Source organism: Salmo salar, chromosome ssa11 (assembly GCF_905237065.1).
Source record: "Salmo salar chromosome ssa11, Ssal_v3.1, whole genome shotgun sequence".
Lineage (NCBI taxonomy): Eukaryota > Metazoa > Chordata > Actinopteri > Salmoniformes > Salmonidae > Salmo > Salmo salar.
In genome coordinates this window covers 27,994,020-28,021,394 of record NC_059452.1, presented here as the reverse complement: position 1 = coordinate 28,021,394, position 27,375 = coordinate 27,994,020, and the positions used below count along the sequence as shown (strand labels likewise).

The 27,375-nt window shown below is 43.9% G+C and overlaps 1 protein-coding gene across 4 annotated transcripts; it reads right to left on the bottom strand.

Annotated features, from left to right (window-relative positions):
• Positions 1–727: 727 nt before the first annotated feature.
• LOC106562387 (ubiquitin carboxyl-terminal hydrolase CYLD) lies at positions 728–27,375 on the bottom strand. Of its 4 annotated transcripts, XM_014127247.2 has the most exons (20): positions 26,989–27,375; positions 24,965–25,007; positions 23,919–24,284; positions 20,078–20,247; positions 16,672–16,915; positions 15,369–15,677; positions 13,854–13,959; positions 11,325–11,426; positions 10,646–10,762; positions 8,873–9,282; positions 8,448–8,613; positions 8,114–8,255; positions 7,707–7,829; positions 7,447–7,538; positions 7,275–7,341; positions 6,966–7,098; positions 3,998–4,106; positions 3,731–3,849; positions 2,779–2,995; positions 728–2,501 (listed from the first exon to the last, which is right to left on the bottom strand). In XM_014127247.2, the coding sequence occupies exons 3-20, from the start codon at positions 23,994–23,996 to the stop codon at positions 2,317–2,319; spliced, it is 2,889 nt and encodes a 962-aa protein (XP_013982722.1). In that variant the 5' UTR covers positions 23,997–24,284; positions 24,965–25,007; positions 26,989–27,375; the 3' UTR covers positions 728–2,316. The 4 variants fall into 4 exon arrangements, with proteins under 4 accessions (XP_013982722.1, XP_013982721.1, XP_013982723.1 ...); XM_014127246.2 differs by lacking the exon at positions 24,965–25,007; XM_014127248.2 differs by lacking the exons at positions 10,646–10,762; positions 24,965–25,007 and having other exon boundaries at positions 26,989–27,374.

The following is a 27,375-nucleotide window of genomic DNA, read 5'->3' as shown; positions in this document are numbered from 1 at the left end:
CCTAAATTGGGGCCCATATTGTAATAATCCTATGACTAAAGGCGTAAACCCACTTGCTAACACATTGTCAACTGCTCAAACACAGATGAGACTTTTCTCAAGAGCTTGAAATGCTGCAGCCCTCACTAAGCTGGAAATGTAGCCATGTACCTGCTGGGCACACACTGGTTGAATCAACATTGTTTCCACACCATTTCAGTAAAATACCATTGAACCACATGGAATAAACATTGAATTGATGTCTGTGCTCAGTGAGTTATGACTAACTCAAAAAGCATACCCTTTTCCCCATTATAACAATGATTGATCAGAGATATGTTTAAAAAATGTAAAGTAGTTCTGCCTTTTCCAGTAGACTGTAGTTTGAGGTGATAAAGAGAAGAAAATAGAACCTTGTGTTAAATGTGCTGTCTGGGCCTCGAGCTCCCTGTCGGACCAGTGTCCAGCTGCTGTGTCTCTGCCCACGGGGAGGTTAGTCCCATCTGCAGCCCGTCTCTCTGACAAACGCATCGACCAGAGCAGAATCCCCGCTGTGCTGAGCCCCTGCAGAGACACCATGCTAATGAGACCTGCACCTCTGTGACAGGTGAGGACACGGACACACACCAGAGTCGTCATTAAGCTACACGACAAGCGTACCCCAATGCACTCATACTCAGACGCACAAAACAAAGCAAACTGCCAGGCACATGGCAAACATCTCCAACACACAAATAAACACTTTTCATACCTTTCACAACAGGGGTTTTAATTTAGTTAACATTTTACGAGAACAGCACTGACATTAATTTCCATCCGTTATATACGTTTCATACTTTACAGATAGATGCACAAGTCAATGTTCATAGATATCCATATCAGAGACTCACAGGCTCCCGTGGAGTAAAGAAAGTCCTCCTGTCTGTCTGTGATGAGCATTAAACTTCAGCAGTGCAGAAACAAGCACACACAGTAATAATGTCCCCTTTGAGGGTCCCTGGGAAAACAATCACAATGGGGGGCCTCCATCATGACATTAAACTACACTACCCAGCATGTCACTGGTGGTAACATTCAGTAGTATTAATGGGACAGCATGAATCACAAGAACTCACTTCAATATCTGGTGAGAGATGGGAGGAGGAGTACCAGATAGCTTATATTTAATATACTTTTAAAATTTCCTTCAAAAAATTAAAATACGAGAATGTAAATATATTCAGATTAAAATATAATTAGGAATATACTGTATTTTAAAGTTACTTGATTTTGATCCACGGTTGGGGAGTTGACTGTCACAAATGTATGAAAAAGACACAAAAGGCATATACTGTTTGTCTCATCAGATAGATAAGTATTGAGAATGACAAATGCCAAGCAGGGGTTTGCTATGTCTTGAGTGCAGTTAAAAGTTTAGAAATAAAATCATTCTGTTTTCTGACACACAACACCTTGAGACTTACAAAACAGAAAAATCTAAATTGAAAATTTTAGTTGAATATTTCCACAAACTGTTAATTCAAAAACACCTGCCAGGCTTTAGAGTACCTGACCTGTCCTCTGACTGCATGGAGAACTGTCATACAGCCGCCTCTACCATATATCCATTTGGAACACACACACTCATGAAATCTACAAGGTATAATAGGGAACTATGCCACCCAAAGTATTCTGGTTGATCCTAATGCTATATTTGGTTGACATAAATATACTGTTGGTGATGGTACACGTCTGACATTATGGATCATGGTACTAACTAAGGATGTCTTAAGACAAGCTGTTTAAACAGTATACATAGTTGGTTGAGGGTTTTGAATATGGCATTATTTCCACTATGAGTTGAATTATGGAGAGCTCCAATCTCTTACACGGATTAAGAAAAGCAGGACTCCCCCTGCTTTAGGTAAATGAGGTGGCCTTTGTCCTTCCATTAACACGGCTTGTTTTTGTTTCGCATGTTTGGTCAGCCGAGGCGAGCATGTCGTCCCCCTCTCTCTCCTTCTCTTCCTCTCCACAGGAAGAGAATAATATTCAGCGGGCTTCTCGTGTCTCCATCGACCGCCGTCCCCCACCACTCAGCTACGAGGCACAGGGAAGCTACTGACGTCAAGATCAGCTTGTTTTGTTGTTCACCACAGAGGGAAAACAAGAAGAACAACACTTCAACAAATGCACAGTGCAAATAAGCTTTTTTCTTTTATAGTCTCTTCACTAAGGGCAGAGTAGACTGAGGAGACAAGGGCAGGCATTGAGGAGGAGGTGGTGGGGACAGAGGGAGAGAGCTCTGGACTACAGTTCTCTCGTCTGTCTGTCTGGGAGTCTCCTGCCCCGGGGGCTCTACTTGTACAGGCTCATGGTGGGGCTCTGGTACATGCACATGTAGGCGTCACACAGCAGACGGCGGGCCTGGCCCTGGATGCTCTTGGGGTCCAGGGCGTGCAGCTCCTCAGGGGTCATCTTCAGATAGGCCCCCACCTCCGGACATGGAGACACCTGGGGGATGTTGAAGCCATTCTGCCCTCCTGTGGAACAACAAACACAGACAGAGCACTCAGATTTGTGGTATTAAAGCAATGGCAAGTGTTCTAGTTATATTTCTATGTAATATAATTTCTATTTGTGAATGAATCCAAAATATTTACTATTGAGCTGAATATCTATTCATAATTATGAACAATGAGACAATATCAGAAAAATAGCTGGTTTGACAGCTCATAATAACTTTGTAAATGATTCAAAATACTGCTTCCCCCACAACAACAAAAAACACAGTTATTCAATAACTTTTTCTCTCCATACCGTCGCGGTCGGCCATACTGTCGAAGAAGAGCCATGCGGAGTCTTGGTGGCCGTACTTGACGAAGGCCACGTAGTGACTGGTCTCGATGCAGAGCACGGCAAACAGCTCCATCCGCTGGCGAGGGTAGCTACCCTGCCGCCACACACCCTCCTGCAGTTCCTTGGGGACGGACAACTGGCCGTGGCGATGGGCCTTCCTCCTCGGGTGGAGGTGAACCTGAGAGAACACATACACGTATGACACAATGGTTGTAAATAACTATTTACCTATTTCTTGGGGATTTTGTAAGTATTTCTATGCACTAGTTATAAATCGGTCTAACAGTTCTCACAGATCGATGGCAACTACAGAGTAAAGAATAAACTGGAGAATGACAAGTTTCACAATTCATTCGTTTAAAAAAAAAAAATCAATTAGATATATATTCACTGAGAGTTTGGCAAAAATATTCACAAATGTGCCTCAAAGTTCAAGGTAAATATTTTGTCTTCATCTATAAGTTATTTAAGCAATAAGGCACAGGGGGGAGGGTGTTGTATATGGCCAATATAACACAGCTAATGGCTGTTCTTATGCACGACGCAAAGCGGAGTGGCTGGATACAGCCCATGGTATATTGGTCATATATCACAAATCCCCGAGGTGCCTTATTGCTATTATAAACTGATTATCAATGTAATTAGAGCAGTAAAAATAAATGATTTGTCATACTCGTGGTATACGGTCTGATATACCACGACTGTCAGCCAATCAGCATTCAGGGCTCAAACCACCCAGTATATAATACAACTTAGAAACTCAGTCATTTCTTACATGAAACTCAGTCATTCCTTAGGACTTGTCGCCCCCAAGTGGATTGTACTGGAACTACACTGCTTTACAACTACTGCAAGTCCCTGATGAGATCCCCTTAGTTTCTATGTTGGTGAAATGGCACCCTCCGTCTGTTACCTGTGTATTGCACTTTTCACAGAACTGTTTTATCTTCCCGGCAGTGATGTCACCGTCCTCGTAGCACTCCCTGCATTCATACAGAGCCAGACCCCCGCAGATTCGACACTCCCTGGGAGCTGAGAGAGAAGCACAGGGTTGAGGGTTGACTATACACACCCACATGTCGATAGAGAACAGTAGATTTCTGATATGGAAAACAGTTATCACATTCAATAATGATAATCCAACTACAACCACATTCAAATAAAATAACTTTTTACGCACTGTCTTCAAGTAAGTCTGTGATGTCTAACTCTAGTGAGGGGAAGATCTTGTTGAACATCTTGAAGTCCTTCCCAAAGCGAGGCATCTGGATGATAAGGCAGGAAGGAGCCTGAACAGAGAGAAGAGGCATGAAGTCACCAAATCAAATTGTATTGGTCACATACACATATTTAGCAGATGTTATTGCGGGTGTAGCAAAATGCTTGTGTTCCTAGCTCCAACAGTGCAGTAATATCTAACAATTCACAACAATCTAAAAGTAAAAGAATGGAATTAAGAAATATCAGATTGAGCAATGTCGGAGTGGCATTGACTAAAATAAAGTAGAATAGAATACAGTATATACATATGAGATGAGTAAAGTAGTATGTAAACATTATTAAATTGACTAGTGTTCCATTATTAAAGTGGCCAGTGATTCAAAGTCTATGTACGGTATATAGGGCAGCAGCCTCTTTTATTTGTATTTATTTAACCTTTATTTAACTAGGCAAGTCAGTTAAGAAGAAATTCTTATTTACAATGACGGCCTACCCCGACCAAACCCTAACGACGCTGGGCCAATTGTGCGCCGCCCTATGGGACTCCCAATCACGGCCAGTTGTGATACAGCCTGGAATTGAACCAGGGTCTGTAGTGAAGCTTCTAGCACTGAGATGCAGTGCCTTAGACCGCTGCACCACTTAGGAGCCTCTAAGGTGCAGGGTTGCGTAACCAGGTGTCAGACAGCTGGTGATGTTTATTTATCAGTCTGATGGCCTTGAGATAGAAGTTGTTTTTCAGTCTCTTGGTCTCAGCGTTGATGCACCTGTACTGACCTCGCATTCCGGATGATAGCCGTGTGAACAGGTGGTTGATGTCCTTGATGATATTTTTGGTCTTCCTGTGACATTGGGTGCTGTAGGTGTCCTGGAGGGCAGGTAGTTTGCCCCCGGTGAGGGCGGTGCAGTTGCTGTACCAGGCGATGATACAGCCCGACAGGATGCTCTTTCTTCAGCCTCCTGAGGTTGAAGAAGTGCTGTTGCGCCTTCTTTACACTATCTGTGGGTGGACCATTTCAGATCGGTGATGTGTACGCCGAGGAACTTGAAGCTTTCCACCTTCTCCACTGCGGTCCCGACGATGTGGATAGGGGCGTGCTCCCTCTGCTGTTTCCTGAAGTCCACAATCAGCTTTTTTTTTTAACGTTGAGTGAGGTTATTTTCCTGGCACCACGCTCTCAGGGCCCTCACCTCCTCCCTGTAAGCCGTCTTGTCATTGTTGGTAATTAGGCCTATTGTTGTGTCGTCTGCAAACTTGATGATTGAGTTGGAAGCGTGTGTGGCCACGCAATCATCGGTGAACAGGGAGTACAGGAAGGGGCTGAGCACACACCCTTGTGAGGCCCCTGTGTTGAGGATCAGCGAAGTGGAGGTGTTGTTTCCTACCTTCACCACCTGGGGCAGTACGTCAGAAAGTCCAGGACCCATTTGCACAGGGCGGGGTCAAGACCCAGGGCCCCGAGCTTAATGATGAACTTGGAGGGTACTATGGTTTGAATGCTGAGCTATAGTCAATGAACAGCATTCTTACGTAGGTATTCCTCTTATCCAGATGGGATAGGGCAGTGTGCAGTGCGATGGCGATTGCATCGTCTGTGGATCTATTGGGGCGGTAAGCAAATTGAAGTGGGTCTAGGGTGACAGGGAGGGTAGAGGTGATATGATCCTTAACTAGCCTCCCGAAGCACTTCATGATGACAGTCATTTAGTTCAGTTACCTTTGCTTTCTTGGGTACAGGGACAACGGTAGACATCTTCAAGCATGTGAGGACAGTAGACTGGGATAGGAAGAGATTGAATGTCCGTAAACACTCCAGCAAACTGGTCTGGGCATGCTCTGAGGAGGCAGCTTGGGATGCCGTCTGGGCAGCCTTGAGAGGGTTAACACACTTAAATGTCTTATTCATGTCGGCCACGGAGAACGAGAGCCCACAGTCCTTGGTAGCGGGCCACGTCGGTGGCACTGTGTTATCCTCAAGGCAGGCAAATAAGGTGTTTAGCTTGTCCGGAAGCAAGACAGTGTAGTCCGTGATTGTCTGCAGACCCTGCCACATACATCTCGTGTCTGAGCCGTTGAATTGCAACTCCACTTTGTCTCTGTACTGACTTTTTGCCTGTTTGATTGCCTTATGGAGGGAATAACTACACTGTTTGTATTCGGCCATATTCCCAGTCACTTTACCATGGTTAAATGCGGTGGTTCGCGCTTTCATTTTTGCCCTGAGCTCATCTACTTTATTATCCAGAGACTGAACATTAGCGAGTAATATAAGCAGTGGATGGTGTGCACGCCTCCTGAGTCGGACTAGAATTCCACTCTGAATACCTCTTCTCCGCCGTCGGTGTTTTGGAGCAGGCTCTGGAATAAGTTCAATTGCCCTGGGGGGTACGAACAAAAGATCCAATTCGGGAAAGTCGTATTCCTGGTTTTAATGCTGGCGAGTTACCGCTGTTCTGATATCCAAAAGTTATTATGGCTGTATGTAATAACACCCAAAAAATTCTGGGCTAATAATGTAATAAATAACAGACAAAAAAACAAAATATTGTAAAGTTGCTTTGGAGCTAGGAGCAGAGCTGCCATATCTGTCGGCGCCATCTTACCTTACTGAGGAACAGCCGTTACATAACAAACAAATCCTGAATATAAGGCACTTGATTGGTGACAGCAGAGCAAACAACATCCCACTTAAATTCCACAAAAGAGAACTGTGTGTTTTCTACAAGCTACTAATCCTGCCAATTTCCCATAGTAGCTCAGCCTTTCATTGATTAACTCAGCTAATCATTAGAATTGATAGTCAAGTTGACTCTCCCTTCATGCTCCTAGAATGAATTGCTTCTTGATTGCAATCAGCAAATGATTCACCCCTGAGCAACCCAACCACTGACAGACAGTCAGCCAGCCAGAAAGACATATAGGTCACCTCAGCAAACTTGAGGTCACTGTTGATGAAGGACCACTCTATGAGCTGCTGGCTGGTTGGCACACCCACTTTGTCCTTCTTATCCATGAAGATCTGGTAGAAGTAGCAGTCCTGAACCTTCTGACCTGCTGATCTAGACACGACAGACACAAACAGGATATCATGTGTAATACATTAGAAATCGTACTCATTTGAGCTCAGATTAGATTTATGTCTAAATATTCTTAAATGTATATACTATTAGCAGAAATAGTTTAGAAAAGCAATAACAAGATGATATGTTGAGAAGTATGTTTAATGTAGACTGACCTCAGCTTGAGTAAGGGGTCCACCCTCAATATGTGATGGAACAGAATATTGAGGAACTCTTCAGGATCTGTTAGGTGAAAGGTGAACATTGAGTTTATAACACTTAGAACAAGTTCATGACATGTATAACAAAACCACAACACTTTAATAATTTGATAAAGGCATTAGACACCTTTTTCTTCAGATGTGAACCCTGAGGCAGCTTCTACCTTCTCCAGTATCCTTCTGAGCTTCATCACTTTAGTGGCACACACATAGCCATGTCTACAAGACAAATAAAATAGACAAGACAAATCTCAGTTATGATACTTGGCTGGGTCTAGAAAACAAATTAAAGTGCTTATAAATGACATGTTAAGCATTGGTTTGCCACATGACATTGTACTGAATGAATGTGTCTGAACAAAACATGAAGAGCAGTTTCCTACTTACATGCGCAGGGGGTTGACTATCTCTGTGCGTAGCAGCTCCTGTGTCTCTCGGTAATACTCTACGTCAGTCTTGGACCTCGGCCTCAGCAGAACTGTGTCCAGGACTGAGCTGAAGGAAAACAGGCTAAAGACAGGAAAAAAGGGAAAGAGGAAAAAAAAAGACGATGCCAAAAATATACATTTATTTTCCCTGTTGAGAAACTAAAAAGCTCTCATGTTTCAATGAGTAGGTGTGTCCAAACTTTTGACTGGTACTAACACACACACACACAAAAATGGAAAATCAAATTTTTGACTACACTGGGCCTTTAACTACATTGACATAGGAATGAGGAGGTTAAGAACTCTCTAATAATACACGCAAGGAAGAAGCGAAAACTCAGAGCTCTCTCTCTCCTATGTCCTCACCAGAAGAGTGTGGAGTCCAGGTAGCAGGAGTTGTAGTGACCCTGGATACCTTTCTTCTTGCCCACCATGATGTCCAGACCGTCATTCTCAGTGCGTGGAGGAGTGTTCTCATGCACCACCTCACTCAGATAACCCCCGAAAGCTGGACAGACACAAACAGTGATGTTTAAGTTGACAATCCTGGGCAGGACTGCTTAGCTGGGTGGAAATGTCCTTGTATTGCCTTTACCCGTCCAATCCTAGGAAGTACCTAGGATAGGGGCCAATTTGTAAGGGGTCAATTTGACAGGTGACAGGCTAGGGGTCAATTTGACAGGTGACACCAGTGACTCACCAATAGAGTTGCATCTCTCTATGGGGTTGGAGGAGTGGTGTAGGGAGGGGAAACGGGAGTCAGGCCGGCAGCATTTCAGCTTCACAAACAGGGCCTTCTTGGGCGCGCAGCTGAAGTAGCGGGTACCTTGAAAGGTGCCGTCTGTACAGCCAACACACTCTTCCTCCTGAGAGAGCAGAACCAGACAAGGCCATCATGTTATGAGTGCAGGTAGCTGTATGCTATTACACTAAACATATAGCTAGTAATGATACTGGATTTGGATGATTCTACCATTCAATGAAAGAAATGTTGGTTTCTCTGAAGTTTTCCTTAAATCCTTAGTTCACTTGTGACAATGTTATTGGGAAAAACACAAGACAAAACAGCCAGGTCTCAGAGGCTAGAAAGAGACAATCCTTCCTGTCAGTGTAATGATCTCTCACCAGCTCCAGGCCAGCCAGTGGCTCTGGTAGTCCCGGGGGCAGCCCCACCCAGCGGATGACCCCACACAGGGGCGGGTTCTCCTTCACCTCCACCAGGGAGCCCACCTCCAGACCAGGCACACCCCCACCCCCGCGAGAGCTGGGGGGTGAGGGGGGCCGCGGAGAGGGAGGGGTAGGGGACGGGGGCTCGGGCATCTGCATCTGCTCTCCCATCACTGACTGCACGGAGAGGGAGAGGGGTCCATGGCTCATGCTGCCATTGGGCCCCGTCTTACGGCTCAGGCTGAAGGGCAGGGAGTGGAACTTGTTGTCATTGGACAAGGAAGCAGAGGGCGGGGCCCTGGGAGGAGGTGTGGCTTCATTGAAGTCAGGGGGCGTGTCTGTGAGGGACTTGGCAGGGTCTTCCCCGACTGCAGAGGAAAACAACAGACAATCAATTTTCACTGCAGCAGACATTACACTGACAGAGAGCTTCTAGCATTGTGGACTCATCAGATATTCATTTGACTTTTTTGACAACGTTGTGAATAGGGAGTGTGCAGGTGGTGTCACAACTTCATATCAGCATTAGCAACGTTGGCTTATAAACACTTTCACATTCACTGTAAACATAACCACAAAATGTACCTTGTGTGACAAGGACTTTACATTTTTCAACTCCCATGGGAGGTAAATAAATATTTGTGTCACTGTGAGAATGTGTTGAGAAAATCTAAATGCCTCCACATGGAGACAGCCACAGAATAATCCAGAAGTGATGGGTGAGTTACAAGATCATCACGTCACCAATGGAAAATACAATACACCATCAAATATGAATATGATGGACCTGAACATACGGGTAAGATGACAGTGATGAAAAACAAAACAGAGGTGATGAAACAGAACAGAGAGAACAGCTGTGACAGGATTTCTCTCATTCCTGCGACATAGAGGAGTCATCTCCACTGGGTCTTCCTCACCCTAGAGTCCACTGATAGCTCCATAACTTTACACACAGGCTTTACATGACTCAATGATTTTCAATCCCTTGGTTTCGCTTGTGTAATTATCCATTCATCACCACCATGCTGTAAGGAACATGATCTTTGACCCCATGTAGGCTACCTACCTAAACTACCCCACACCATTCCCCATGAAACATATCCACACTTAAACCCAGTACTGAAGGCTTTCACTAATGCTTACAGGAAACTATCAAGAAGAAAGTACAGTACTTTACCTAATTTAATTATTCTGAGGGAGAAAAAATGCAAGACATTATTAAAAGCCTTTTTGTGATTTGATAAAGATCGTGCCACAGCAATTACACCATGCAGGTGGACCTCACAGTTAATGGGAATGAATAGAGGACTCTCAGTGAAGGGTGTTGATCAGGGCCGGGACAATACCAGTATCACGATACTCGTTAGTATCGTGGCAAGGAAACAAAACACAAAGCGGATTTAACTTCTTTGGGAAAACAACCCTCATTATGTTGTCATCCAGTCACATGTATTTATTTTCCAAGCTATAGAACACACTATTTTACATACAGCAGGTATTTTAAAAAGGACCAAAAGAGTTTGATCTGCTTCCTGTTTTTATTTTTGCCATGGAAAAAATATCTAGATACTGGTAACGTCACAGCACTAGTCTTGATAGCAAGCTTTTTAATCAAGTTAAAGATCAAACTCATTCTTTATTGTTCACTGATTGGTAAATGAACACTGTAGAACAACCTGCTATCAAGACAGATGGGAGTCTCAGTACTGTATCTTGCTGGGGCTTTACCTTCATCAATGTACCATGTGCTTTTGGATTTGGCCTGGACTGGGTGGTCAACAGAGCTGCCATTTAAAGTATAATAAAACTCTGACTTGCTTCTACTCCCACACTGAAGACCGAAGCCTGGAGATAACACAAGTCAACAGAGAAACAGAAAGCAGGTATGCGTTTGCTGCAGTGAAGGCTGCTGGGGGGAGAACAGCTCATAATAATGGCTGGAATGGAGTAAATTGAATGGTATCAAACCAAGTTTTTCATACCATTCCATTTACTCCAATGCAGCCATTATTATGAGGCGTTCTTAAATGACAGCAGGATAGGTGTGGAGAGGAGGGAGAGAGAAAGGGATAGAGAGAGAGAACGGGAGGCAGATCGTCAGCACACTGAGCAGGTCAGTAGCCATGCAAGGAACACAATGGTTCGGTAACTCTCACCACTCCACACCATTCACGTCAGCTCTGGAATCCAAATTGGCCATTCACACAAGTGGAATCTGGCAAAACTTCAATTTTCCAAAATTGAGTCATCATGCCTCATTGATATGATTTCCCTCAACATTCCAGATATGATTTCCCTCACAACATTCCAATGACAGAACCCTCAACCAATATCACAGCACACTAACACCATGTTAAAAAGTGTTATAGTGTTAGCTAGTACATGCACTTGAAGCCAACAGCAGTACCTTTGCTCTTTGGTTTGCTTTGGCCAGAGGAGGACATGTCACTGCTGCTGCCTCTGGAGGTAAAGCTGTGCTTCTGCAGCCTCTGGTCCTGCATGGAGTATTCTGCAAACACACAGTCCAGTATAACAACAGTGTGGAACAACACGGATATACCCGGATATACCCACCCCTGTGCTAAAACCCTACAGTGCACAGCCGTGTGTCTTGTTGCAGGTTCTGGCAGATAGAGATAAGATAGATATATATCCCATCAGAGCACCATTACAAAGTATAGGCCTGCTACAATAGGAAATAGGCCTAATAATGATTGGTGGCTGTGGAGCCTGGTAAAGCAGTGTGAAGGGCTTTATAATTGTGCAAAATACCAATATTTACTCAGTTAATCACAAAGACTGATGCAAAGTGAAAAGCATACTTTCACTCAATACCATAGACTTTCAAGTACAGGTGAACATTATCAGTCTTAGGTTTCAGAGAGCAAAAAGCTTTTCTAAGAGAAAATGCATTAACGAAATATACGCCCCTTCCCCCCACAACACACACACACTTCAAGTATGTCCAAGAAGACCAAGAACGTCAAAGCATCAACCATTGTTGGGGTTCAGAGTCAGACAGCACACAAACAAATCAATAAAACCAATGGCGAGAACAAAGAGACTGAGAGGAGCAGCATCTCACTTGACTTTCAAAAACAAGCAGAGCCATCAAACAAAAGAGCCTCTGTTACTGCTGCTGCTGTTATTGCTACTGCTGCTGCTGTTATTGCTACTGCTGCTGCTGTTATTGCTACTGCTGCTGCTGTTATTGCTACTGCTGCTGCTGTTATTGCTACTGCTGTTACTGCTGCTGCTGTTACTGCTGTTGTTACTGCTACTACTACTGCTGTTGTTACTGCTGCTGCTGTTACTGCTGCTGCTGTTGTTACTGCTGCTGCTATTGTTGCTGCTGCTATTGTTACTGCTGCTATTGTTACTGCTGCTACTGTTGTTACTGCTGCTGTTGTTACTGTTGCTACTGTTGCTGTTGTTACTGCTGCTGTTGTTACTACTACTGCTGTTGTTACTGCTGCTGCTGCTGTTACTGCTGCTGCTATTGTTGCTGCTGCTATTGTTACTGCTGCTACTGTTGTTACTGCTGCTGTTGTTACTGCTGCTACTACTGCTGTTGTTGTTACTGCTGCTACTACTACTGCTGTTGTTACTGCTGCTACTACTACTGCTGTTGTTACTGCTGCTGTTGTTACTGCTGTTGTTACTGCTGCTACTACTGCTGTTGTTACTGCTGCTACTACTACTGCTGTTGTTACTGCTGCTACTACTACTGCTGTTGTTACTGCTGCTACTACTACTGCTGTTGTTACTGCTGCTACTACTACTGCTGTTGTTACTGCTGCTACTACTACTGCTGTTGTTACTGCTGCTACTACTACTACTACTGCTGTTGTTACTGCTGCTACTACTACTGCTGTTGTTACTGCTGCTACTACTACTGCTGTTGTTACTGCTGCTACTACTACTGCTGTTGTTACTGCTGCTACTACTACTGCTGTTGTTACTGCTGCTACTACTACTGCTGTTGTTACTGCTGCTGTTGTTACTGCTGCTGCTGCTGCTATTGTTACTGCTGCTGCTGCTGCTATTGTTACTGCTGCTGCTGCTGCTATTGTTACTGCTGCTGCTGCTGCTATTGTTACTGCTGCTGCTGCTGCTATTGTTACTGCTGCTGCTGCTGCTGCTATTGTTACTGCTGCTGCTATTGTTACTGCTGCTGCTATTGTTACTGCTGCTGCTATTGTTACTGCTGCTGCTGCTGCTATTGTTACTGCTGCTGCTATTGTTACTGCTATTGTTACTGTTGCTGCTATTGTTACTGTTGCTGCTATTGTTACTGTTGCTGCTATTGTTACTGTTGCTGCTATTGTTACTGTTGCTGCTATTGTTACTGTTGCTGCTATTGTTACTACTGCTGCTACTACTACTACTGCTGTTGTTACTGCTGTTGTTACTGCTGTTGTTACTGCTACTACTACTGCTGTTGTTACTGCTGCTGCTGCTGTTGCTGTACTGCTACTGCTGTTGTTACTGCTACTACTACTGCTGTTGTTACTGCTGCTGCTGTTACTGCTGCTGCTATTGTTACTACTGCTGCTACTACTACTGCTGTTGTTACTGCTACTACTACTGCTGTTGTTGTTACTGCTGTTGTTACTGCTACTACTACTGCTGTTGTTACTGCTACTACTACTGCTGTTGTTGTTACTGCTGCCAGTAAAACACTAACACACAACACTCCAGTGTTCACTCACACCCCGCCACAAATACTACACACATAACTGCCTGACTGACGATATGGCTAATAGGCAATATCTGAAGCTTCTTCAGTTATCATTTATAAGATCCAAATAAGGGGGAGAATATTTTAGAAATATATAGATTTGCACTTGGTGAAATTGCTATAAATTGAAATAACTATATACATTTGATGTGAGGAAAAAAAGGAGAGAATAGACTACCGGACCGCTGGACTCACCTGGCATTACGTCACAGATGGGGACTAGACGGGTGTGTTCCAGACTGGCGAAATTACACAGCAGCTTCCCGTCGATAACACCATCCCAGTCCCCAATAGGATTGTCCTGGAAGAGCCGGAGACAGCAACCGATTACTGCTGCGGGCGTTCCTCATCTCCTAAAACCTGTACTTACAGTCCCAGTCTCAGCAGCAGTCCTGTCATCACTACTACAGCGCTTCTCTCTCCTGTCAACTACCTCCTCCACCCAGTAATGGTCCCCTGTCTGCTCTTCTCTCTCCAGTCAACTACCTCCTCCACCCAGTAATGGTTCTCTGTCTGCTCTTCTATATCCAGTCAACTACCTCCTCCACCCAGTAATGGTCCTGTCTGCTCTTCTCTCTCCAGTCAACTACCTCCTCCACCCAGTAATGGTTCTCTGTCTGCTCTTCTATATCCAGTCAACTACCTCCTCCACCCAGTAATGGTCCTCTGTCTGCACTTGAACTTCAACTCTCCTCTTAACCTTCCCTCTCTACATTTCTCAAATGTACCTCCCCGCGTCTCAAAACAGAGGGGTGCTTATTCCAATCCCCAGGAAGCAGGGTCAAAGTTTGCCAGTACTGGTTGCTCCACTCCACCACACTAATCTATGTACTCTTGGAAGGTTGGCCCCATTGTGGGCAAAAATAGATCCAAATAAACAAAAACGTTATACAAAAATAGCCTAACACTAAGCTGTTTTGTATATGGTGTGTCAGAGTGTTGTTGATGTTCTCTGTATGCTGGGCGAGGCTGGAGCAGAGTGGACGGAGCAGTGGACTCTCCTCTCCTTTCCTCAGCTGCCTGGCCAACCCGCTGGCCCTGTGCCACGCTACTGGTCATACAGCCCAGTGCTGTAGTTGTGTCCCCAATGGCACCCTATTGCCTATTTAGTGCACTACATTTGGGCCCATTGGGCTCTAGTCAAAAGTAGTTCACTACATAGGGAATAGGGTGCCATTGGGGACGCAGAATGCAACTTTACCTCACTCCCCAGCTCCCCGCATGACTACTGCCCTTTGTGTGTGTCCCAGGCCAGAGTAGACTGAGTGGGCTCACTGCTGCTGCTACTACTAACAACCGGCAGTCAAATGCCTCTGTCATTATGCATGTTCCCTTTCCTTAACTGCTATGCCATCTGATTACATGGGCAACATCGACACTAACAGCTGGCTAAATAAACATTATGAATTATCTTTGCTTTTCTGGATAGACAAACAAATCATACAAACAACATTACAGGGGCTACTTGAACTAGCCTTTTACCTAACTTCAGATGTAATTTCCAAATTGTTAGCCATGTTCTATAAATACAGCATTATTATATATGTAGTGTGGACATTTCACCTTTACCTAGTGTTAACAGCAGAGGAGAAGGTAATCTCCACTGACAGTATTTACATTGCCAGTCTGCCATTCTACAACAGACAGGAGCATGTTGTAGAGATCCCACTCAGTAAGGCCCCAGTATGGGACCAGTATCTCAAGCCTTACCATGTCTACTCCCACATAGTACCCCAGGCTCTCGTTCCCAGGCAGCAGGTCACAGAAGATGATGGTTCCTCTCTCCGGCCCCTCTCTGGTCTGGACCAGGACCCTGGAGTTGATCTCCAGCTGATGGAAATCCATCTCCTCCTCCACCAGGGTGACGTGATCCACCTCTAGCTCTCCCAGTTCCTCTTCCTCATCATCCCACAGCTCCAGCTTGTCCAGGGCAACAAACACCCCGCACTCATCCTCACAGCGGAACAGCTGTCTGCCCTGGTAGGAGCCCTCTGTGAAGCCCTGGCCTCTGCCCTCCTCCTAGGTAGAGGCATAGGTTACATACAGTATGTTAAACTTGGGATAACCTGTGAGTGCCAGTCGCATGTGGCTTACTCAGACACGCTAACCCTTCCCCTAATCCTTCACACAGTAATGCCAAAGAATTTCCCTGACCATTAACCCTTTCCCTAACCCGAAGCTAACCATCACAGGAAAAGCCTAGCACTGGGCTGAGCAGATACAAGAGGCATGAGCTGTCATTACAGTGAGGTGAGCTCAGCTACTGTAACCTGCCTATTCAGCATTCTACAGGGAAGGGAACAGGGAAGTGAACATCATACATCTGGGATGATGAGGGTTTCAGATCGATAGTGCGGAGGGCATAACAGTATACTCAAAATGTTTCATTGCAGAGAGTAGCCGGCAGGCACCGAACTGAATAATCTTTGCTCTTACACAGGGATAATGGACAGCTAGAGGGTGTAGTTACATGATTCTATACACTGCACTTCTTCTTGAGTGCCATGTAGGGCTTTTCAGTATTGGCATCGTTCAATTTATGTTTGTATGATCAAGATAAGAAGTAAACATTGTTGACTGTAAATGTGTGGTAAGTATTCTCAATCGTGATACAAGTCTGGCATTCAATCAAGACGCTGATCTGAAACCCAATAATGTGCTAAACCCTTTATAGTGAGCAAGGGTCAGCCTCTCGTCCGGCTCCTTCACCCACTCACCCAGCCTACAACTGGACACAACATTGTGCTCCAATAAACAAGCCTTTGTAACCCGCTATTTTACTGCATCTTTAAAGAACGTAAGCAACAGCATGAGAGAGAGTCCATTTACTAGCTTAACTGTTATGAAATCCTCAGGGAACATTTCACAAAAACCAAATTACAGGCGATATCACACATAATTGAAGTTCCCTCCGGGACAAATAAAGTTATTCTAATCTACTCTATATACATAACGGAGGGTCAATTGCTTACAAAGTGCATTTTAAAAGAACAGTAAAGATGAGGTTTCTCACCAGCAGCTCCACTCCAAACCAGACCCCGGAGAGAGCCCTGTCTGGGAGGAGAGATCCTTTAAATCGGACTACCCCAGGCAAAGGTTCATCCCCCGAACGCAGCTGCACGCGCACCTTGGAGCCACAGTCGATGTCTCTGGCCCGTTCCAGCCGGGGCTTGTTGCACAGCAGGGCATAGCGCTCCTCACAGTTGGTGATGGGGAACAGCAGCTCAGCTAGCTTCTCATCCAGCTCCAGGACGTCCCTGAATTGAATGAATTGGTTGCAAATCGAACACACAACAACAAGATGTGCATTTGAATTCCAGAGGATAACACAAGCAAATATGAAAGTTACAAAAACATGTCAATATATCATACACTACTAGGTACAAAAGTATGTGGACATCCCTTCAAATTAGTGGATGCGGCTATTTCAGCTAAACCCGTTGCTGACAGGTGTATAAAATCAAGCACAGAGCCATATAATCCCCATAGACAAACATTGGCAGTAGAATGGCCTTACTGAAGAGCTCAGTGACTTTCAATGTGGCACCGTCAAAGGATGCCACCTTTCCAACATATCAATTAGTCAAATTTCTGCCCTGCCCCAATCAACTGTAAGTGCAGTTATTGTGAAGTGAAAACGTCTAGGAGCAACAACAGCTCAGCTGCGAAGTGGTAGGCCACAACAGAACGGGACCGCGAGTACTGAAGGGCGTAAAAATTGTCTGTTCTCGGTTGCAACACTCACTACCAAGTTCCAAACTGCCTCTGGAAGCAACGTCAGCACAAGAACTGTTCGTTGGGAGTGTCATGAAATGGGTTTCCATGGCTGAGCAGCCGCACACAGGCCTAAGATTACCATGCGCAATGCCAAGGGTCGGCTGGAGTGGTGTAAAGCTCACTGCCATTGGATTCTGGAGCAGTCGAAACGTGTTCTCTGGAGTGATGAATCACGCTTCACCGTCTGGCAGTCCGACAGACAAATCTGGGTTTGGCGGATGCCAGGAGAACGCTACCTGCCACAATACATAGTGGCAACTGTAAAGTTTGGTGGAGGAGGAATAACGGTCTGGGGCTGTTTTTCATAGTTCGGGCTAGGCCTCTTAGTCCCAGTGAAGGGAAATCTTAAAGCGACAGCATACAATTAGATTCTAGACGATTCTGTGCTTCCAACTTTGTGGCAACAGTTTGGGGAAGGCCCTTTCCTATTTCAACATGACAATGTCCCAGTGCACAAAGCGAGGTCCATACAGAAAAGGATTGTCAAGCTCTGAGTGGAAGAACTTGACTGGCCTGCACAGAGTCTTGACCTCAACCCTATCAAACACCTTTGGGATGATTTGGAACGCCGACTGCGAGTCAGGCCTAATCGACCAACATCAGTGCCCGACCTCACTAATGCTTTTGTGGCTGAATGGAATCAAGTCCCCGCAGCAATGTTCCAACATCAAGTGGAAATTCTTCCCAGAAGAGTGGAGGCTTTTATAGAAGCAAAAGGGGGGTACAACTCCATATTAATGCCCATGATTTTAGAATTAGATGTTTTTTTACCTTTATTTAACTAGGCAAGTCAGTTAAGAACAAATTCCTATTTTCAATGACGGCCTAGGAACAGTGCCTGTTCAGGGGAAGAACGACAGATTTGTACCTTGTCAGTTCGAGGATTCGACCTTGCAACCTTTCAGTTACTAGTCCAACGCTCTAACCACTTGGCTACCCTGCCGCCCCTAGTTTGATGAGCAGGTGTCCACATACTTTTAGTCATGTAGTGTACAGCCGTGGCCAAAAGTTGAGAATGACACAAATATTAATTTCCACAAAGTTTGCTGCTTCAGTATCTTTAGATATTTTTGTCAGATATTACTATGGAATACTGAAGTATAGTTACAAGCATTTCATAAGTGTCAAAGGCTTTTATTGACAATTACATGAAGTTGATGCAAAGAGTCAATATTTGCAGTGTTGACCCTTCTTTTTCAAGACCTCTGCAATCCGCCCTGGCATGCTGTCAATTAACTTCTGGGCCACATCCTGACTGATGGCAGCCCATTCTTGCATAATCAATGCTTGGAGTTTGTCAGAATTTGTGGGGTTTTGTTTGTCCACCTGCCCCTTGAGGATTGACCACAAGTTCTCAATGGGATTAAGGTCTGGGGAGTTTCCTGGCCATGGACCCAAAATATTGATGTTTTGTTCCCCGAGCCACTTAGTTATCACTTTTGCCTTATGGCAAGGTGCTCCATCATGCTGGAAAAGGCATTGTTCTTCACCAAACTGTTCCTGGATGGTTGGGAGAAGTTGCTCTCGGAGGATGTGTTGGTACCATTCTTTATTCATGGCTGTATTCTTAGGCAAAATTGTGAGTGAGCCCACTCCCTTGGCTGAGAAGCAACCCCACACATGAATGGTCTCAGGATGCTTTACTGTTGGCATGACACAGGACTGATGGTAGCGCTCACCTTGTCTTCTCCGGACAAGCTTTTTTCCGGATGCCCCAAACAATCGGAAAGGTGACTCAGAGAAAATGACTTTACCCCAGTCCTCAGCAGTCCAATCCCTGTACCTTTTGCAGAATATCAGTCTGTCCCTGATGTTTTTCCTGGAGAGAAGTGGCTACTTTGCTGCCCTTCTTGACACCAGGCCATCCTCCAAAAGTCTTCATCTTACTGTGCATGCAGATGCACTCACACCTGCCTGCTGCCATTCCTGAGCAAGCTCTGTACTGGTGGTGCCCTGATCCCGCACCTGAATAAACTTTAGGAGACGGTCCTGGCGCTTGCTGGACTTTCTTGGGCGCCCTGAAGCCTTCTTCACAACAATTGAACCGCTCTCCTTGAAGTTCTTGATGATCCGATAAATGGTTGATTTAGGTGCAATCTTACTGGCAGCAATATCCTTGCCTGTGAAGCCCTTTTTGTCCAAAGCAATGATGACGGCACGTTTCCTTGTAGGTAACCATGGAAGAAAAATGATTCCAAGCACCACCCTCCTTTTGAAGCTTCCAGTCTGTTATTCAAACTCAATCAGCATGACAGAGTGATCTCCAGCCTTGTCCTCGTCAACACTCGCACCTGTGTTAACAAGAGAATCACTGACATGATGTCAGCTGGTCCTTTTGTGGCAGGGCTGAAATGCAGTGGAAATGTTTTTGGGGGATTCAGTTCATTTGCATGGCAAAGAGGGACTTTGCAATTAATTGCAATTCAACTGATCACTCTTCGTAACATTCTGGAGTATATGCAAATTGACGTCATACAAAGTGAGGCAGCAAGCTTTGTAAAAATTTATATTTGTGTCATTGTCAAAACTTTTGGTCGCGACTGTATGTCAAATGTGAGTATTGTTGTTTTTCGAACTTTGTCTTGTCTTTTTTAAATTTGCAATATAGCATGATAGTGTCACTATCCATTAATTAGACCAACCGCTCATCCAGGCTCAGCACCACGTTGGTCTGGTCCAGGACGCGTAGGCTCCTCTTGCCCTTGCTGGGGGGCAGCGTGCGCCCCAGGCTGTTCCTCTCCTGGCAGGCCTGTCCCAGGCTGCCCCGGGGGATCCTCAGGGTCTTCTGGGGGGGCTTCTCCGCTGTGCACTCCTTAGTAGAATTGTGTTGACTTATTAAGGGACTCAGGTTGTGTTAGAAATGGCACCCTATTCCCTATTTAGTACACTGCTTTTGACCAGGGCCCATGTAGTGCATTATATAGGGAATAAAGAGCCAATTCAAACATAATCGAAGATATCCATTAGTACATCAGGACTTATCTTCCTGAGTTGATTCTCAAACTCACTATAGCCGAAACAACAAAATATGAAACACAAAAAATAAACCCTTTTCGATACACAGGCCTTGATAAATAAACAAACATGAACAAAATCTTGAATAATCCCTAGCAAAATTAAATTTCTTAAAGAGCAACTGCTTTTAAAAAGCAACGAATCTCTTTTAAAAATGGCCTATGTGGCATCATATGAGCCATAAAATTTATTCTAGTGTCAACAGACTACAAAGTGTAAATAGGATAATTTTTCTCATAAAGTCAGTCTAAAACAGAGTTTGGAACATCTGTGTGTCACAATGGGTAAACGATGACAGGGTTTGATTTGACGATGTCCATTAGTCCACTAACATGGGGTGAACAGCTGCGGTGATTACATTCTATCCCATAGCATAGACAGTGAGACTGTTTAAATAAGCTACCTGCTAATAGCCATAATGGCGCTGTACAACGTGACTGTGTGTGTTTGAAAGAGTATTTTCCAGTGAGCAACAATTTGTTTACCTTTATTAGACAACTTTGTTCCAATATTTCTGTAATTCAGTGATATTTATTCCCATCGTTATGGATCCATAACTAAATAAATAAACAAACGTCGGCATTTTGAAAGAGTATTTTTATCATTATTTTATTAACGAAAGCATAAAGATCCCATTATTAGTTACATTGTTTTAGTTTGAACGTGCAGACTGGCACTAAGAACAGCGGGAACGTTTCCCTAGTCAGCGACATTATTAGTGCAATGCCCCTTAAAGTGTTTTTCTGTGCTACCCAGTGTGGCAGGGTGGGGGACCACCCAACCTTCCTCCTCCTCCCTCACCAATGGGCTAGGTCTGTCTTCTGTGCGAGGCTCTGCAGCCCAAACCCATGCCTCCTGCCCTCGTGCCTTGAACCACACGCGCTTTCAGTGGATACAGCTGGAGAACTGCAAGGCAATCCCATTGTGCGCCACTCTGGAGCCATGACCAGTATATACAGTTGAAGTCGGAAGTTTACATACACCTCAGCCAAATACATTTAGACTCAGTTTTTCACAATTCCCGACATTTAATCCTAGTAAAAATTCCCTGTCTTAGGTCAGTTAGGATCACCACTCTTACTTTAACATTTACATTTTAGTCATTTAGCAGACGCTCTTATCCAGAGCGACTTACAGTAGTGAATGCATACATTTCATTTCATGCATTTTTTTTCCCTGAAATGTCAGAACAGTAAGAGAGAATTTATTAGTTCAGCTTTTATTTCTTTCATCACATTCCCAGTGGGTCAGAAGTTTACATAAACTTAATTAGTATTTGGTAGCATTGCCTTTACATTGTTTAACTTGGGTCAAACATTTTGGGTAGCCTTCCACAAGATTCCCACAATAAGTTGGGTGAATTTTGGCCCCTTCCTCCTCACAGAGCTGGTGTAACTGAGTCAGGTTTGTAGGCCTCCTTGCTCGCACACGCTTTTTCAGTTCTGCCCACAAATGTTCTATAGGATTGAGGTCAGGGCTTTGTGATGGCCACTCCAATACCTTGACTTTGTTGTCCTTAAGCCATTTTGCAACAACTTTGGAAGTATTATTGGGGTCATTGTCCATTTGGAAGACCCATTTGCAACCAAGCTTTAAGTTCCTGACTGATGTCTTGAGATGTTGCTTCAATATATCCACACAATTTTCCTACCTCATGATGCCATTTATTTTGTGAAGTGCACCAGTCCCTCCTGCAGCAAAGCACCCCCACAACATGATGCTGCCACCCCCGTGCTTCACGTTTGGGATGGTATTCTTCGACATGCAAGCCTCCCCCTTTTTCCTCCAAACATAATGATGGTCATTATGGCCAAACAGTTCTATTTTTGTTTCATCAGACCAGAGGACATTTTTCCAAAAAGTACGATATTTGTCCCAATGTGCAGTTGCAAACCCTAGTCTGGCTTTTTTTATGGTGGTTTTGGAGCAGTGGCTTCTTTCTTGCTGAGCGGCCTTTCAGGTTATGTCGATATAGGACTCGCTTTACTATGGATATAGATACTTTTGTACCCGTTTCCTCCAGCATCTTCACAAGGTCCTTTGCTGTTGTTCTGGGATTGATTTGCACTATTTGCACCAAAGTACATTCATCTCTAGGAGACAGAACGTCTCTCCTTTCTGAGCGGTATGACGGCTGCGTGGTCCCATGGTGTTTATACTTGCGTACTATTGTTTGTACAGATGAATGTGGTACCTTCAGGCGTTTGTAAATTGCTCCCAAGGATGAACCAGACTTGTGGGGGTCTACAACTTTTTTTCTGAGGTCTTGGCTGATTTTTTTGATTTTCCCATGATGCCAAGCAAAGAGGCACTGTGTTTGAAAGTAGGCCTTGAAATATATGCACAGGTACACCTCCAATTGCCTCAAATTATGTCAATCAGCCTATCAGAAGCTTCTAAAGCCAAGACATAATTTTCTGGAATTTTCCAAGCTTTTTAAAAGGCACAGTCAACTTAGTGTATGTAAACTTCTGACCCACCGGAATTGTGATACAGTAAGATATAAGTGAAATAATCTGTCTGTAAACAATTGTTGCAAAAATTACTTGTGTGATGCACAAGTAGATGTCCTAACTGACTTGCCAAAACTATAGTGTGTTAACAAGAAATTTGTGGAGTGGTTGAAAAACAAGTTAATGACTCCAACCTAAGTGTATGTGAACTTCCAACTTCAACTGTATTGTCCTGCTAATAACAGGGTTAATAATATATCTGTGAGAATATCCAAGTTATTTTTTATATCATTCTAAATTAATAATAATCGCTTTGTTTAAAAAATAATATTTTGGAGATGATTTTGTTTTCAAATAACGTAAAATGAGCGAGAAAAAGGCCATTCTTGAAGATGGGATGAGACATTTTTACTAATTTGTAAATAAAGCCATTTTGTTATTTAGAATAATTCATTTCTGTTTTTAGAGGGAGAGAAACCAAAAACCTACAGTCATCTCATGGGTCTCCCAGTCGAGGACAGCACGGGTATTGAACCAGCATCTGTAGCAACACAGCTTGCACTGCCTTAGACCGTTGAGCCACTCAGACGCTGTGCAACGTGCCCGGTCGGGAGTGGGCTACACTACTACAGTAAGAGAAAAATAATCCTAACAAAATAATATAATGAAAACCTTAGTGTAACAACAGTTTTGGTAAGTAATACTGAAGTCGTGCACAATTATCAGTTTCTATTTAGGTTTATGTCGCCCATTCATTGTCAGTTAGAGACACAGTAGGACCCAAAAGCATAATCAGTGCTCTAACTCCCCCTTGCGCTGGTCTGGAGCAATGAAGTGGTGATGCAGGGTACCGTACTTAAACACAAATGAACTCTAAGTAATGAAGGATAATCTCCAAACTTTAGTGGAGCAACCACATTACAAGACTGAAATCTGTTTTTTTCCTAATGAGCAACAGAAAAGCACACGTGACATTCGGAATGTTCAGTGGCTCTTTAAACATATGTATATTTACCTTGACCACCATGTAGAAGCGCCAGTCCTCCCTGAAGCCTCCACTGGACTTCTCCTGGCTCCACAGGGCAGAGCTCATGGCTTTAGGGACTGGTGCAGCTGGGGCATAGCAGGGGGAAATACAGGGTCCGCCTGTCTAACTAAGCCCCTCTCTCTTCCCTTTATGGACGTTCCTCTATCCCCAAAGCAGTGACAGGGGCATAGCAAGGGTGAGAGAGAAACTAGGCCTACCACCTGAAGGGACGGTTGTCTGGTTAGAGAGTAGACAGAGAGGGTGTTATGGTCGCTCACAGGCTCCTGCTGACCTGGGGTGCCCTCATAACGGTCTCAACTGTCTGCATGCATGCCCCAATGTACTTCGTAGGACCTGTGTATGAATAGAAAGGCATGGTGTTATTTTGACAATGTTGTTAAAAGGTCATGGAATGCCTCCAGGTTAATTCTATTAAATCACTGACTTATCATAAATCCCAGCTCAATTTCTCTCCCCCCAAAATTGGCCTATGGCTAGGCTATATTAACCCAAATAAGCATCGAGTTGTTTTTAAAAGATTTGCTAGAAATTGGCCTTTTCGGGAAAACAACAAAACATTTAGGCAATACAAATCTGGGATAAGCTCTGAATAAATGGCATTCAAAGATTAAAATTGGTATCTAAACAAACAGGATGTAGCCTCATTAGAATGTAGGCCTAATATCTGAGTGAAGCCTGATTGTACCATTAGCTACAGGCTGCTACTGTACCTCATAAAACTGACAGTGAAAACCAGTTGAGCACAAACATGATTAGACCTAACCTAGTGTACTACTGGTATCTGGCAACCAAATAGGCCAAAAATAAGTTACTACCTGTATTCTGATTCCTGACAAACCGATTTGACATAAGGGTAAAATCGATTGGAATTCAATCACTTTTTGACAGCTCCCCTTTTCATTTGAACGAAACCTTCCATACATATTTGCCCATTGTAGAAGGGCTCAGAAAGTGACTTTTTGTAGCTGAATGCCAAAACATTCAGGAGATAAAGGTTCTCAAAGTTGACTTACTTTGCATACCCCACCATACCATGAAACATCAATGTCTTCATCACTGGAAAAGATAAAGAGTTTGGGATTGATATAATTTAAAAGCTTACAAACAGGATTGTCAAACTATTTAATAGTTTCTGGAAAAGGAAAATGGCAATTATATTAAGCTTCTTTTCAAGAAATAAAATAGTTTCACAAGCTTTTACATTATATCAAGCTGAACCGCTTATCCTTTCCAGTGATGAAGTCACGGATGTCTCATGGTGTGGTGGGGTATGCAAAATGGGTCAAATTTGAGCACTTTTAACTCCTGAATGTTTTGGCATTCAGGTCCAAAAAGTAACTTTCTTAACACTTCTTCCATGGGCAAACATGCATAGAAAGTTGACAGGGATGCTGTCCAAAAACGGATTGAATTCAAATGGCTTTACCCTGAAAGCAATTTTGAAGAAGGCAGACAATATGCTCAAAACCTGTTGATACTCTCCTCTTAAGATGAGAAATGGGTGATGCCGCACAGGCCTTGGTACGACTGTCAATATTAACACAAATGGATTCTAAGCCAGCGTTATTCAAACACACTGTTATAAACATGTTACTCAAAACACATTTTGGATTTCCCCTAGCTGTGTGTTAAGGGAGCTGTGAGGGGGAATTCCAGAGTAAAGCAGTCAAACGCCTCTTCCTGACAAACAACAGAGTCACCGCCACTTTAATACAGGGTCGACCTGTTTGACAAACCCAATATGAAGGGGGAGCCAAGCACCTCTGACATGACTCCTCTTTATGGTTCTCTGGCCACTCTCACATCTAGGCTATTCACACCTCATGTCTGTGCATCAAGCATCAATCAAGCAACTTGGGGCTCTCGAGTGGCGCAGCGGTCTAAGGCACTGCATCTCAGTGCTAGAGGCTTCACTACAGACCCTGGTTCGATTGCAGGCTGTATCACAACCAGCCATGATTGGGAGTCCCATAGGGCTGTGCACAATTGGCCCAGTGTCGTCCAGGTTAGAGTTTGGCTGGGGTAGGCCGTCATTGTAAATAAGAATTTGTTCTTAACTGACTTGCCTAAATTAAAGGTTAGACAAATGTTAAATAAAACATTTATTTTAAAATCAATGACAGGGTGCTGCTGTGTTAGCCTTGGTTTGCATTGCAACTCCTCTTAGGCTGTGTATCTGTGCTTAACATCAATTTTCACATAGAGGACTTGTTGTTTATTATGCAATGTTGACCATGCCCCTATTTGAGCTTGAGGAGGGAGCATGGAGTGAGCAAAAGAACGTGACAGACATTTACTATGTTGTGATGTTAACCTAGCAGTCTACCATAAGGAAGGAGTGAGGGCAAAAGGCCTATTGCCCTTTCAAAATACACATAATTGAATGACCCTTGGTCAACAACATGCACTACTGAATGTCAGATAATGCCCAAGTAAGAAGCACTGCTTACTTGGGCATTATCTGACATGACAACTACTTCTGAAAGTAGCCCACTGGTACCGTTTGCTTTGCCTTTTAACAGTGTGAATGTGTGATGTACAATGTAGCCATGTACTGATGGTGCTGACATCCTGAATATAAAATGACTGGGATGCAACACTGACTATCTAAACAACACACCATCATGCTTCTATTTTCAATCACAACATTCAAAAGCCCCGACAGATTAAATAAATTATTAACAGCAGAGTAACTGTATCATTATTGCAGTTGTCTTGCACGTTCCATCAGTGACATCACTGAATAAAGCCAGTCAGCAGCAGCGAGTGATGATGACGCGTGAGAGAAGGAAAAAAGAATGTGTCACTGCCAAGCCTTGCTTAATCATGGATGAGGAAGGACCCACATTGAGAAAATACCCATGGAACATGTCAATTAGTGTAAAACAGCACACACTAGGGCTAGCTAGCCAGTATAGCAAACCATGCAAGATTTGATCAGGTGCATCCATATCATAGTCTGACGTATGACGAGTAAGCAAACACGAAATGTAGCTATCATTTTGACATAACGTCGTTAGCTAGCTCGTCTTCTTACCTTATTCAAACGTCAGTTCGGTGCTGGAGTGTCATGTCACCTGCTCATTCCAATGCTGTTCTTTAGTAGCTGAGGTTTTGATACGTTTGTACAATTAACTGGCTAGCTTGTTGATAGCAAGCCAGCTGAGAACCGATATGACAGGCTCGAAATTAGCTAGCCAAAGTAACTAGTATGGCTAGCTAGCTGCCCCCATGCAACACAGAGCATGTTATCTACGGCATTTAATGTAGATAACAATTTTTCTGAACGACTCTTAGACTATACTATTAAATACTGACAGACAAACGAAGTCAGGCCTTATAGCGAGAGGAATAAATATTATTTACAGAACCAATAGACACCGAAATGTGTGTCGCCTGAGAATATGCCAATTAAAAAACCCAT

What these genes read in the sequence shown, in the direction of transcription:
- LOC106562387 (XM_014127247.2), bottom strand. Translation starts at nt 23,996, where the DNA reads ATGAGCTCTGCCCTGTGGAGCCAGGAGAAGTCCAGTGGAGGCTTCAGG. An exon ending in CACATGGTACATTGATGAAG is followed by an intron (nt 9,283 to 10,645) that starts GTAAAGCCCCAG and finishes TTTCCTCTGCAG; the next exon opens with TCGGGGAAGACCCTGCCAAG. An exon ending in CAGTATGGCCGACCGCGACG is followed by an intron (nt 2,502 to 2,778) that starts GTATGGAGAGAA and finishes GTTGTTCCACAG; the next exon opens with GAGGGCAGAATGGCTTCAAC.